At 51.9% G+C, this 12,413-nt stretch overlaps 1 protein-coding gene across 1 annotated transcript in view; it reads left to right on the top strand.

The window, feature by feature from the left end:
• The window catches only part of CAPN8 (calpain 8), a gene marked incomplete at its 5' end in the record, with an annotated part of 80,718 nt that overhangs the window by 48,519 nt on the left and 19,786 nt on the right, over positions 1-12,413 (top strand). Inside the window, 4 exon segments of the mRNA XM_082436739.1 lie at positions 2,086-2,097; positions 5,094-5,363; positions 8,903-8,971; positions 11,481-11,537. Coding sequence (XP_082292865.1) covers positions 2,086-2,097; positions 5,094-5,363; positions 8,903-8,971; positions 11,481-11,537 — 408 coding nt within the window.

Genomic DNA, 12,413 nt, shown 5'->3' with positions numbered 1-12,413 from the left:
GGCGTCAAAAAATGAGCTGGATTTCAAAGGTGGACGAGGGAGAACATTCCAGCCATAGGGGACACCCTGTGCTTCTTGACAGCTGGAGAGGAAGTGACAGTTTGGGCGAGCAGGCAGGAGGCGGGCATGGCCAAAGGGTGGGCTGAATGGGGACTGTGGCCACCAGCTCTTCATCCACCGGCTCTACCTTCTATAACCGGATCAACAAAGCATTCTTTCAGAGGGACGTGAGCTAACACACGGAAATAGCTTTGTGGGCATGGCGTTTGCTCTCGTAAATAATATAAACGGCATGTCAATTTTTCAGACATTAGTTTACAGCTGCTTATAAAATAACCCCATGGATGTGATCCGTGGACCTTCTTCTTATAGCCAGAGGCATATAAATTAGAGCATGACATCTGTGAACACAGCCACTTTAACGTTAGGGTGAGGACGGTGTACAGCCCTGTAGGGAGTGTCTGAGGGTAGAGGCAGTGCCTGGGCTTGTAGAAAGTACCTGGTGTTGGAGAGAGGGCATGTAGGGATTGCAGGGGGTACCGTTCTCTGACCCCTGGAACTGCCTCTTCTGACTTTAACTGTCTGCAAACTGGAGTCTGGTTTGAGGTGGGAAAACTGACACTGATTGAGAAACAGCCAGAAACCCCCAAAGGCTAAAAAGCCCTGCTTGTCTGGCCTCCTCTCTCTCCCCTGTTATCTTCCTGCTGTGACAACAGGCTCCTGCCACGCAGGTCTGTCATTTGCATTCAGGATCTTGCATTTCAAAGGTGACTGTCCCTTTCCATCCGTCAGTGGGCGAGGCTGGCGGGCTCTCCGGCCCGGATGCTGCGGCTGGGGACTTGCGCCACCTGAGGCCTGGCTTGCTGGCTCAGTTCCTGCCTGAGGACTCTTGGCAGTGGATTCAGGGCATATTGCCTGTGGCGGTGGGCGGGGTGAATGCAAAGACAGCCGAGGTGGTTGAGAGTCCCTGCCGAGGGGGTGAAGGCAGTTGGGAGGCAGATCCCCCGGGGACCTCTGCTCTCCCAGACAGCTGGGGCCTCTGCATGGGGGATTTTAGCTTTAGATGCAAACTTAGAGGAGTGACAGTGACTGCAGACTTTTCTACCTCTGCTGCCAATTATAAACGGGGGTGCCAGAGTGAGGATGCCAGCTGATCCAAATTTTCCCTAATTGTTTTCCCTCAGAGTTGGCAGTTGCCCACAGACCTGAGCCACAAACAATGCCCTTCCTGCTCTTCTGGTCAAAAGAGCCTGCTTGGGAGGGGGCAAATGTGGGAAAAGGACAAGGGGGGATTGAACCCTCTTCGGAGTCTTCTCTGGCATGGGAAAACTCCCACTCTGCATCTGGTATCTCCTGTGGGCATCACCATTTCCATTTGCAAATAATAGGACCTAACTCTACCTAGACTAGTGAAAAAGGAATTCACCAGCTCATGTCACCAAACCCAGGGAAGGACAGGGATACTTAGGACGGGACGTGCCTGCTCTCAGGACCCTTTCTCTTCACATCTCCCCTCTGGTGTCAATGCCATCTTCCTGGTCTGGCTTTCTGCACCGTCTCTCTAATATCACCCACATAAAATAAGGGGGCCCCTTCCCTTAGTTCCAATTTGAAAATCCTAGAGAAGTCTGTGATGGACTCAGCTTGGGTCACGTGCCTATTCCTGGACCAATCCCTGTAGCCAGTGGTGATTAAATTATGTCTCGAGTTGAGTGAGACCCCTTTCTGGCCAAGCCCTTGATCTGGAGGCCAGGTCTGTAGGTCTGTAAGATGTTAGTTCTCATTTAAATCCCAAGGTTAGTACTCCTCAAACATTTGGGATCCCGGTAGATGATACAATATGAAAATAAAGTAGAACCTTTTTTTTCCTTTTGGATTTCTAGGGCTCAGTAGTCTACAGATGGCCTTGAAAATTCACCAATGACTTTCCAGTTTCAGAAATGCTGATGACTCACTTTAGCACAGAATTCCTCCCAGTGACCCAGGACTGCACATTCTGTGGGCCAGATGTGGGGAGGGACACAAAGGCACAAAGGGAGGCCCACGGCACCCTCAGGTGACATGCTCTTTTCTCCTGCCCTGTAGGTCCCCAAAGAGGTATGTGAACACCGACGGAGATGTCCCCCTTGGTAAGGAACAGCTGGGCTGCCTTTGTGATGGGCACCGGGTGGCATGTGCTTCCTCTGATGGAAGCCGGTTCTCCCACAAACCAACTCCCACAGGATCCGGTGAGCTGCTAACCCCGAGAGAGCTGGTAAAGACACTTGGGTCCCACCTGCCAGGAAGGGGACAGTGGTGACCTTTGCCCCTTGTGTGCCTGGTGGTCTGATCCAAACAAGATGACTGTAGCTCACTTAGGCTCCTGTTTATCTAGCCGACAGAAATAAAGGCCCTGATATCTGATAAGAAAAGGAAGCACCAACTTTATCTTTTTGGCTCCCAGCTTTTCCTGCGCCTCCTCAGTGATTTACAGCTGGGTTAGAGAGACATGTCATCAGGGTCGTACTTTCATCTGCCGGTTCCTGCTGCGGTCCCAGGCCTCACCCAGCTATCCCGGCGGCCTCGTGGGCAGGGGCTGGCGGGGTGTGCTGTGAGACTGCCTCATCCATGCAGCTGGCACACAGTCAGGCCCCAGCTCGTCCCAGCCCAGCGAGCCTCTCCTCGGCTGCACGCTAGGGACACCTGGGAGGTCTTAGACATCTCCACGCCCAGACCAATTATGGCAGCATCTCTGGGGTGATTCCAGTGTGCAGCCAAGGTTAGGAACCACTTGTTCTGTCTGGGGCTACCCCAGCCGGAGTCTATTACTCTAATTATGTAGGGGTACGTTTGCCCTGCTGTGCTAATCCCTGCTCCCCCGGGTTCTCAACCTCGGCCACCTGGTAGCACGTGCCAATGAGGCCCAAGTTCACAGGTTCCAGCCTATGCCTTCTTCCAAGGCTGCCGATCACTGGTCTACCCTGCCTGATGGCTCCCAAATGCATATTATTGGTTATGGAGGCAACAGACAAGAGGGCAGGGATGTTTTAGAGCACGCCCCTCTTCACTACTCAAAAGTAATTAAATTCAAACGTGCATTCAGTCTGATGGATGGTGGATCCCATCAGAAGCGGCCCGTTTATGCGAGCGAGGTCCTCTGCACACACAGTGGAGCCTGCAGGAGCATCTCCCGGTGCTCTCCGCGCGTCGCTGTGGAGCCTGTGCTCTGCAAGTGCCTTTGGTCAGCGGTTCCAAGGCCTGGGGGCTTGTGAAAGCACAGGCTGCTGGGCCCCAGCCCCAGAGTCTCTGATTCCGCAGGTCTGGCTTGGGGACCGAGGACTTGCACTTTCAACAAGCCCCCCAGGGGTGCGCACGCTGACCCTGGGCCCACACACTCGTGGCTGGGCCAGGCCACGGGGAGGTGCGAGGGCCAGGGCCCTGGTGGCACATGCCTGTGTGGAGCCCCCAGTAGGACAGAGGGGCCCCAGCTCCTGCCTCCGTGCTCTCCACCTCTCACTCTGGCCTTCCAGGTGAGGCTTCTGCAATCTGTCCCGCCCCTGGGTTCCTGCTAGAACTCAGTTTGCCCCGTTCCCTCCCCACCTCCCACCCCACACTTCTCCTTCTCCCCTGCTGGTCGCCTGTTTCCTCCCCTCGCAATCATCAGGGAGGGCAAGAATGACATTTAGCCCCTTAACACTTGGACTCAGCCAAGGCCTTGCTGGCCACGCCCCCAGCATTCTGCCCAGAGTAGAAAACTTCTGGTGGGGGGGATCCCAAGGCTGTGGCTGCTCTAGTGCCCAGGTCAGCAGGGGCAGCCTGGGGGGGGTCCCGTGAAGTCCTGACCAGGGCTGTGGACGCAGGTGGCCCTGCCTTCCTCCCCTGCTTAGCTGACCTGTGATCCAAAGAGGGTCGGGTGACCATGAATAGACACTGTCTACCCTGGGGTGGGCAGTCCAGCTCTGGGTCACACAGAAGTCACAGCCCTTGCAGCTTACCAGCACCTGCGCTCTGTCACAGGCATCTTGATGAAGACTGGTCATGAAGATACGGTGCAATGGGGAGGCTTAATTACAGCAATAGTAACACCGGCAACAGTGTTTTCAAAGCACTCTGTAGGCACTAATTAGCCCGTGGCATACGACCACAACCTCCCTCTCCCTCCAACAAACAGAGGGGTCTTGGGGAGCATCTTCCCCCTCCCAGGAGAGCCAGGCCTCCCTCGGGGTGGCAGCCCCCTCTGTCTGCCTCCCTGCCCCGCCCCCCTCCCCCAAATCTGATCACCCCGGTTACCTTGCAGAGCAATTTTCCAAGCCAGGCCAAGGTTAGCAGGCCCTTCTGGCTGCTGTTGCTTGGGAACCAGGATTTAAGCCACAGGCCTGTACTGGGGAGCTCAGCGCCACTCCCCACCAGGTACAGCTGCAGAGTGAGAGTCTGTTGGATTCAGTGAGGGATGATTCATGAGGACGAATATCCAGAGAGAAGCTGAGCACACACACTGAGCACGCCTGCTGTCCAATCCTTCATTTAAGCGGGAAGAGGGCAAGGGGTCTGGCCAAGGTCAGTGGCGTAGTCAAGGCCAGTGCCTCAACCTGGGCCGGGCCCCCAGAAGGTGCTCTGAATGCAGTTGATGATGGACACACGGTGAGTTCACGACAGAATCCAAGGCTTCCTGATTCTCAGCCCAGGGTTAAAAATCAAGCGTCCCGGGCTTCCCTGGTGGCGCAGTGGTTGAGAGTCTGCCTGCTAATGCAGGGGACGTGGGTTCGAGCCCTGGTCTGGGAAGATCCCACATGCCGCGGAGCGATTGGGCCCGTGAGCCACAGCTGCTGAGCCTGCGCGTCTGGAGCCTGTGCCCCGCAACAAGAGAGGCCGCGACAGTGAGAGGCCCGCGCACCGCGATGAAGAGTGGCACCTGCTGCCGCAACTAGAGAAAGCCCTCGCACAGAAACGAAGACCCAACATAGCAAGCAAGCAAGCAAGCAATCAATAAATAAATCTAAAAAAAAAAAAAAAAAAAATCAAGCGTCCCTAAATTAGTGCGATAAAACCCAACTCTGAGGCCTTCATCTTCCAGGATTTCACAAGACATTGACCCTGACTGTTGCTTTGCACAGGTGGAGAGCCACAGGGATGAGCACCTGGGCCGGGACTTCTTCCTGGGCCACCAGCCCTCCACCCGCTCCAGCACCTACGTCAACCTGCGCGAGGTCTCGGCACGTGTGCAGCTGCCCCCCGGGGAGTACGCGGTGGTGCCGTCCACCTTCGGGCCCTTCAAGGACGGCGACCTCTGCCTGAGGGTGTTCTCGGAGAAGAAGGCCAAGGGCCTGGGGGTGTCCTTTCCCTCCGGGGTGGCGGGGGCGACAGAGGGACCTGGCTCCCCGCAGGTGCAGGCCCTGTCGCTGTGCGGGACCCACCCCCGGCTCCCAGGAGAAAATTGTAGAACACTATAGATCTCAAGGGTGCTTCACTAGGTGTCCCGCTCCTGCCCCTACACGTTGGTCTGTAGGACATGGGGGAGTTTTCCTTAAAAAAGGTCAAGGCTAGAGAGAAAGGGCACCAGTATCAGCCCGGTTAGAGCGTTTTCCTTGCAGCAGGGATGGGCACCGCATAGAGGAGGATCTAGATGAGAGCACCGCCTCTTCCCCTTACACACACCACACACACACACACACACACACGCGCGCGCACACACACACACACACGCCACAGGGATAATACCTTCAGGGGACTTAAGACTTTATAGAAGACAGGAAGAGCCATTGCCCTTGCCTTCAAGAACTTCTGTCTTCCTCCCTCCAGAAATCTCCAAGACTTGGACAGCTGGACATTTAAAGGGCCTGCTTGGAATGGGGGAGGGAAAAAAAAAAGCAATTGAACAAACACACTAGAGAAGGGTTGCAAAGACGCTGTCAACATGTAATATGACAACAGTAAAATAATACCTGTTTTTGCCAGGTTGCCTTACCATTTCCAAAGCGTCTTCATGTGTATTTTCTCAGAGCAACAGATAATTCCACTACGTTAAGGTCCTTGAGAGCAAGGACCATGTCTTGTTCACCACTACATCTCAGACACAGATACAGAACAGTTCCCAACATGTGCCAGGTGTCCAGTAAATATTGTTTTGAAGGAGTGAACGAACTGAAGTACCGTTTGCCGTACCATGTATGCCATCATTTAAAAGCATCTTTCTCCCTGGTATCCAAAAGCTCCCCTGTGTGCAATGACATCCCCTAGTGGTGAAGTACCTGCTATGTACCCGTTTGTGCCCGTGTCCATTTTTTCTTTCACTTTTTAAAAATAAATTTTTATTGGAGTATAGTTGCTTTACAATGCTGTGTTAGTTTCTGCTGTACAGCAAAGAGAATCAACAATACATATACATATGACCCCTCTTTTTTGGATTTCCTTCCCATTTAGGTCACCACAGAGCACTGAGTAGAGTTCCCTGTGCTATGCAGTATGTTCTCATTCATTATCTATTTTATACATAGTAGTGTACAAATGTCAACAGCAATCTCCCAATTCATCCCGCCCCCCCCCCCCTTCCAAGGGGGCTTGTACTTTTGCTATGCTTTGATAGTGCATGTTTTCATGTATAACTTGTGTAATTTTTATAAATACAGTATTTTAATATCTGCATGATTCCTAGGTAAGAAGGCCATAAAGTTGCTTTAATAGAATCCTTGCTATTACTGCAGTTGACTTCTATAGCCAGGACCCTCCCAGTCCCTGAGGAAGAACACTAGACCTGGAAGGCAGGAATATTAATGCTGGTGGTGTAGAGCTGGAGAAGGTGGGTCTGAGCAGCCAGATCAATCCAGAGCCCTGAGATTTATCTTTATTGAAATGTATGGCTCTAGTCTATTTCTTCCTGTTTTAGAGATTTTTTTTGATGTGGACCATTTTTAAAGTCTTTATTGAATTTGTTACAATACTGCTTCTGTTTTATGTTTCAGTTTTTTGGCCACGAGGCATGTGGAATCTTAGCTCCCTGACCAGGGATCAAATCTCCACCCCCTGCATTGGAAGGTGAAGCCTTAATCACTGGACTGCCAGGGAAGTCCCTCTTTCTCTCTCTTTCTTCCCCCCCTCCCTCCCTCCTTCCCTTCCTTCCTTCCTTTCTTCCTTTCTTTCCAGTTCATACTTATTTTCCCCCAGAATAATAGAATATTACTCTAGGTTCAGAATTTGTAGACTTCACACTAGATTCAGGTTATTGTATATTTTATTACATGGACAATATAAAGCTTTTATTCTACAAAACCACTTTATTTTTTTTTTATAAGTTTATTTATTTATTTATTTTTGGCTGTGTTGGGTCTTCGTTTCTGTGCGAGGGCTTTCTCTAGTTGCGGTGAGCGGGGGCCACTCTTCATCGCGGTGCGCAGGCCTCTCACTATCGCGGCCTCTCTTGTTGCGGAGCACAGGCTCCAGACGTGCAGGCTCAGTAGTTGTGGCTCATGGGCCCAGTTGCTCCGCAGCACGTGGGATCTTCCCAGACCAGGGCTCGAACCCGTGTCCCCTCCATTGGCAGGCAGATTCTCAACCACTGCGCCACCAGGGAAGCCCCTACAAAACCACTTTAAAATCATACATGTGTGATGAGAAGTATTTATCATTTCTTCTAAAAACTTTAGATGTATCTTTGGATTTACTCTTCATAAATGTAAACAGTATGATAGGCATTAAAACCCCCATGTTATCGACGAGGAAGCAGAGCCCTGGCGAGGTTGAGTTGCAGTAGGATGCTGGGAGCAGCTGCTCTGGGGGTCAGGATGGTGGGTGGTGAAACAGCGCACGAGCTTGACTTTGAATCCTGCCTCTACCATGTACCAGCTGTGTGATCTTGGCCTGTTACTTAATACTTTTAAACCTCAGTTTCTCCATCTGTGAAATGTGGATAGCAATGAGACCAATCTCATAGAGTGCTCATGAGTATTAAATGAACCAATCTATGTATAGTACCTGACAGGTAGTAAGTGCTCAACAAAGGTAAGTACTGTTACTACTGCTGCTACTCTTAGTAGTACAGTATCATTGGGCCAGATCAGGCCTTTTGTACTTTTCTGAGTGATGGTTTTGGAAGAAATTGACTTGGTTTTCTGAAACTCTTCAAGACATCTGGGAAACGTGTGACTTTTCCTTTTCTGTCTGGTGATGACAGTTGAGGAGTTTCATTCCATTTTGCAAAGAGCCCATGGTCATATCAGAGAGTCTCTGGACAGTCATTCATATAATGATTAGCAATTTTCGAAGGACTTTGACACACATTAGTTCGCATCTGATTCTCAAATGACCCCATGTAACAAGCCTAGTTAATTTAATACTGGACTTGAGGAAATGGATGTCAGAGCCCTGTGATGGGGTTTCGTAATTGGTCAGTGTGGTGTTTGAACTCCTGTCTTCTGGCTTCCAGTTCTGCTGTTTCCACTAGGCTGTGATTTTAACTCCTTTTTAATCATGTTGCTATTTCAGAATCTGGTGAAAGCTAAGAAAACACATGTTAATGTTACTCCCAACTTTCATGCAATATCGGAAGTTCACAGACCCCTTGAAGGTCATCAGTGAATCTCTTAGGAGCCCAGAGACCCAGACTGAGATTCTCTACTGTCCGTGTTGCCACCGATCTCTGAAAGCATTTCAGGGTTGAAATCAGAAATTCAGGGCTGGTGGGGATCACTTCCTCACATCGCTGAGAGAGGAAGCCCCTAGACCCCTGGACCTTGCTGGATGGAGAGCTCCTGGGGCCAGGACCTTGGACCTCTCCTGTTTACTGCCACGTGCCCCCATCCAGCCGGTGTCTGACACACGACAGATATGCAACAGATGTAGTGAATGACAAGCGAATGAATTTTAAATCTTTGTCTTTCATTCTCCTCAACGAGTCCCATCTCAACTTTGCAATTGCCCTGCCTTTTAGCCACACTCCAGTGAGGTGGATCAAGAAGACGGCCAGCTCAGGAGCCTGTTTGAGAAGCTTGCAGGGACGGTGAGTAGAGGGCATAGACAAGCTCCCGGACGGGCAGGAGAGTGATCTGGAAAGCTCAGCTCACTTGAGTGTTTCCCCTCGCATCTCCGTGAGTATAAACGATAAGGCCGCAGGTCTCCGGTCCCCCAGCTCTGTCTGTTGCCACTTCCTGTCTTAAACCTGAGGCCTTTCCTGCACAGCTGGGGAGAGGAATCTTGGGACCAAGGCCACTTTTCTTGCTGTGTTGACTGCTTTTTGAGAAAACAGAAAATCTGAATCTCCAGGTCCTGCCAAAAGCCTTTCTGTGTGTAAATTGGCCCTGCGGATCAGAGCCCTGACTTTATAAAAAGCGGGGAGGCAAAACTTCCCTATATCAATATCCTTCAGAGATGAGAGGAATCGCTCAGCCCAGGTGGCAGGCGGCTCAGTTAACTTGGCCTGGCATTAGTGTTCACCGGCCCGCCACCCTTCCTGCCCTCAGGGACACCAGAGGAGCTTGGGCTGCGGAATTCAAGTTGGCCCAGGTGCCGGCACCGCTCAGGGGACCATGGAGCCAGGGGAAGACGCTGGTGTGGCCCCTGCTCCTTCCCTCCCTGTCCTGCTGACTTAGCTTATTGTGATTCCTCACTTATGTGAGGCCATAAGTCAGAGCAGACTCAGGACTGCAAGTGTCACAACTGGCCCCATAGATACAGTGAATGCACGGCTCTTTGAAGGATAATAAGGTTTGCCAAAGGGCCTTGGAAGGCACCCGTCATCTTGGGCTGCCATAACAATGTACCGCAGACTGGGAAGCGTATGAAACAGAATAAACAGAAATTTATTTCTCACAGTTCTGGAGGCTGGAAGTCTGAGATCAGGCATGGTTGGATTCTGGGGAGGGCCTTCCTCTAGCTTGCAGATTGTTGGAGTCTCACTGTGTCCTCACGAGGTGGAAAGAGGGTGAGGGATCTGTCTGGGGTCCCTTTTATAAGGGCATTAATCCCACTCAAAAGAGCTTCACCCTCATGACCTAATCACCTCCCCAAAGTCTCTCCTCCTAATACTATGACATTGGGGATTGGATTTCAACATATGAATTTTGGGGGACATGAACATTCAGTCCATAACGGAAGAGGAAAACAATGCTCTCCACCCTGCAGGGAAGCTCAGAGCCACTTTCTAGACTTAAGGATAGAGTAGAAGAAAATACATCAGAATCCGTGCAGAAAATAAAACCTGGGAACAAAATTCCTTTAGATAGCCATTAAAAAAAGTTTTGCAAAAATGAGTCAATCTGTGTTTTAGATGGGCGCTCAGACCAGTGTTTTCGCTAACAAAACCTTGTTGCCTTAGCTGCCAAGGGACCATATTTTATTTAGAACATCAAGACTGATAACAAAGTAAAAGTTCCTATTTGTATAGTTCTTCATGTACCTTATCTTTTCTCTCCTGCCTGGTGGGGCAGTGTCGGTCACTGTGCCTGCTCTGCGGGTGAAGGGTCAGGCACAGAGAGTTGAGGAGCTTGCTGGGGCACAAGGCCTGGTGAGGGACAGGCCAAGATCTCAACATCCCATTCTTGGCCTGGAGGCTTTTCAGAGGGTCCCCAGGTCTTACTATTGGGACTGACCATGCCGTGCCTGAATGAGGCCAGCTGTGCTCACAGGCAAGGCTGCCCTGTGCAGCTCCCACCTCCCTGGTTTCCAGTAGAATAGCCTGGGCCTGGTTGGTGGAGGCGGAGAGAAGTGGGGCCCCATGGGGACAAGTGATAAGACCACACCTCACCAGAGGAAGTGACTTGGCTAAGGTCACATGGGGAGTAAGGGACGGAGCCACTACTGGAACCCAGACCTCAGTCCAGCGTCCCTTCTCTGAGCATCATTCATCGTGCTGCCCGAGGTCTGCCCTCCAGCTCAGAGTTAAGGGACGAATCGTCCTGCTGGCTCAGTGTTTATCCCAAATGCTCATGGGAAATCCTACTCCCCTAAATCTCTACTTCCAGTTTGAGACGGGCTATGCGTGAAATAGCAACTCCCATAGGTGCAGTGGGGAAGGCGGGCACTTTGGGGTGAGACAGTCTTAGGTTTCTGCCACTGGTGGCTGGGAACCCCCAGCAGTTACATCACATGGAAGTGACAATTACGTGGTGAATCTATATGGTGTTTAGCAATCGCAGTTTGCTTAACTCTAACATGGGTGCAGAGCTGTTGTGAGGGTTCGAGGATGTTCCACATCAGGCGTGTGGCCCGTCAGCACTGGCTCCTGTTATTGCTTCTTGCCATGTCTTGGTCTTGGGTTAGGCAAGCCCGGAGAAAGGCAGCAGGCACCGTGTGCAGCCTTCTGCAGAAGGTGTGCCCTGCTCACGCCATTAATATACACTTCCCACCCGGCTATGGGGGCCCCAGAGAAACTGTGAATTGGAGTTTTTTAAAGATGTTGCAGCCTTTTAAAATCAGAGTCAGTGGACCTGGTGCCTGACTCTACATGAATTTAATGTCTTGAAACGCTTGTCAGGGCCTGACGTGATTTGCATCTGGGTTCCTCTTTCTAGGATTCTGAGATCAGTGTCAATGAACTCAAGACGGCTCTGAATGAGATGTTTTCCAAATGTAAATTCTTCCTTGGGGCTTTTCAGGAAGTCTGGGAGCATAAGAGAGATGTTGGGGCGGGGGAGGTAAGGATGGGTGCAGGCACTGGGCCAGGGGCACTGCAGATGGGGACAAGGGGCCTTTGGCCTCTGACCCGGGGCCCTGATTCCCTCTGGGCTGGTAGAGCGTCCAGCAGGTGGGAGAGGCTGGAGCGGAGAGGTGCTGGGCGGGATGAAGGCGGGGCTGGTGCTGGGGCCAACCGGCCCTGCAGGAAAGAGTCCTGAGTCTTGGGAGGAAAGAAGTTGGGCTGAGAGTAAGTGAAATTTCCCCCCCAAATTAATAACTTTGATACAGTGGGAAACCGCGCAGCTTGAAGATCTTGTTCTGCTGTGCATCCCTGGGGAAAGTGTGTGGAGTGGAGGATTCTGACTGTCCTAGATCGTGACAGTTCTCCATCTTTAGACTTTAGCAAGTCCCGGGGTCTGTCAGAGGATCAAACTGCACCCAGGCTGAGGAAAGGCCTGCTCCTTCCCTCTGAACCGCAGCCCCATGTGAGCTGGCACGGAGCTGGCTCCTTGCTGGACCCAGGGATGGGCCAGGTTCAGGCTTCCGCCTGGTTGAGCGATGGGCATGTTCACCCATGGCAGCAGGACAGGGGGTGAGCATGCAGGATGCAGGGGCAAGGCCAGGGATGAGCTCACCTGGGGCTGAGCAGCTCCCCAGGGCTCAGAGCCCAGGCCCAGGCTCAGAGACACCCCGCCCCACTCCAGCTCTCCCTCCTGCCTTGCAGAGAAAGAGCCCAGGGAAGAGGAGAGGATTTGCAGGGTCTTTGGCTCCTTCCTGCCTTGGCTCTCAGGTGTGGGCAAGGTGAGTATGGAGCCAGGGATGGCTGTAGC

The sequence above is a fragment of the Balaenoptera physalus genome, assembly GCF_965194825.1.
Source record: "Balaenoptera physalus genome assembly, chromosome: 1".
Taxonomy (NCBI): domain Eukaryota; kingdom Metazoa; phylum Chordata; class Mammalia; order Artiodactyla; family Balaenopteridae; genus Balaenoptera; species Balaenoptera physalus.
The sequence above is the reverse complement of the archived record's forward strand: the minus strand, read 5'-3'. Positions and strand labels throughout refer to the sequence as shown.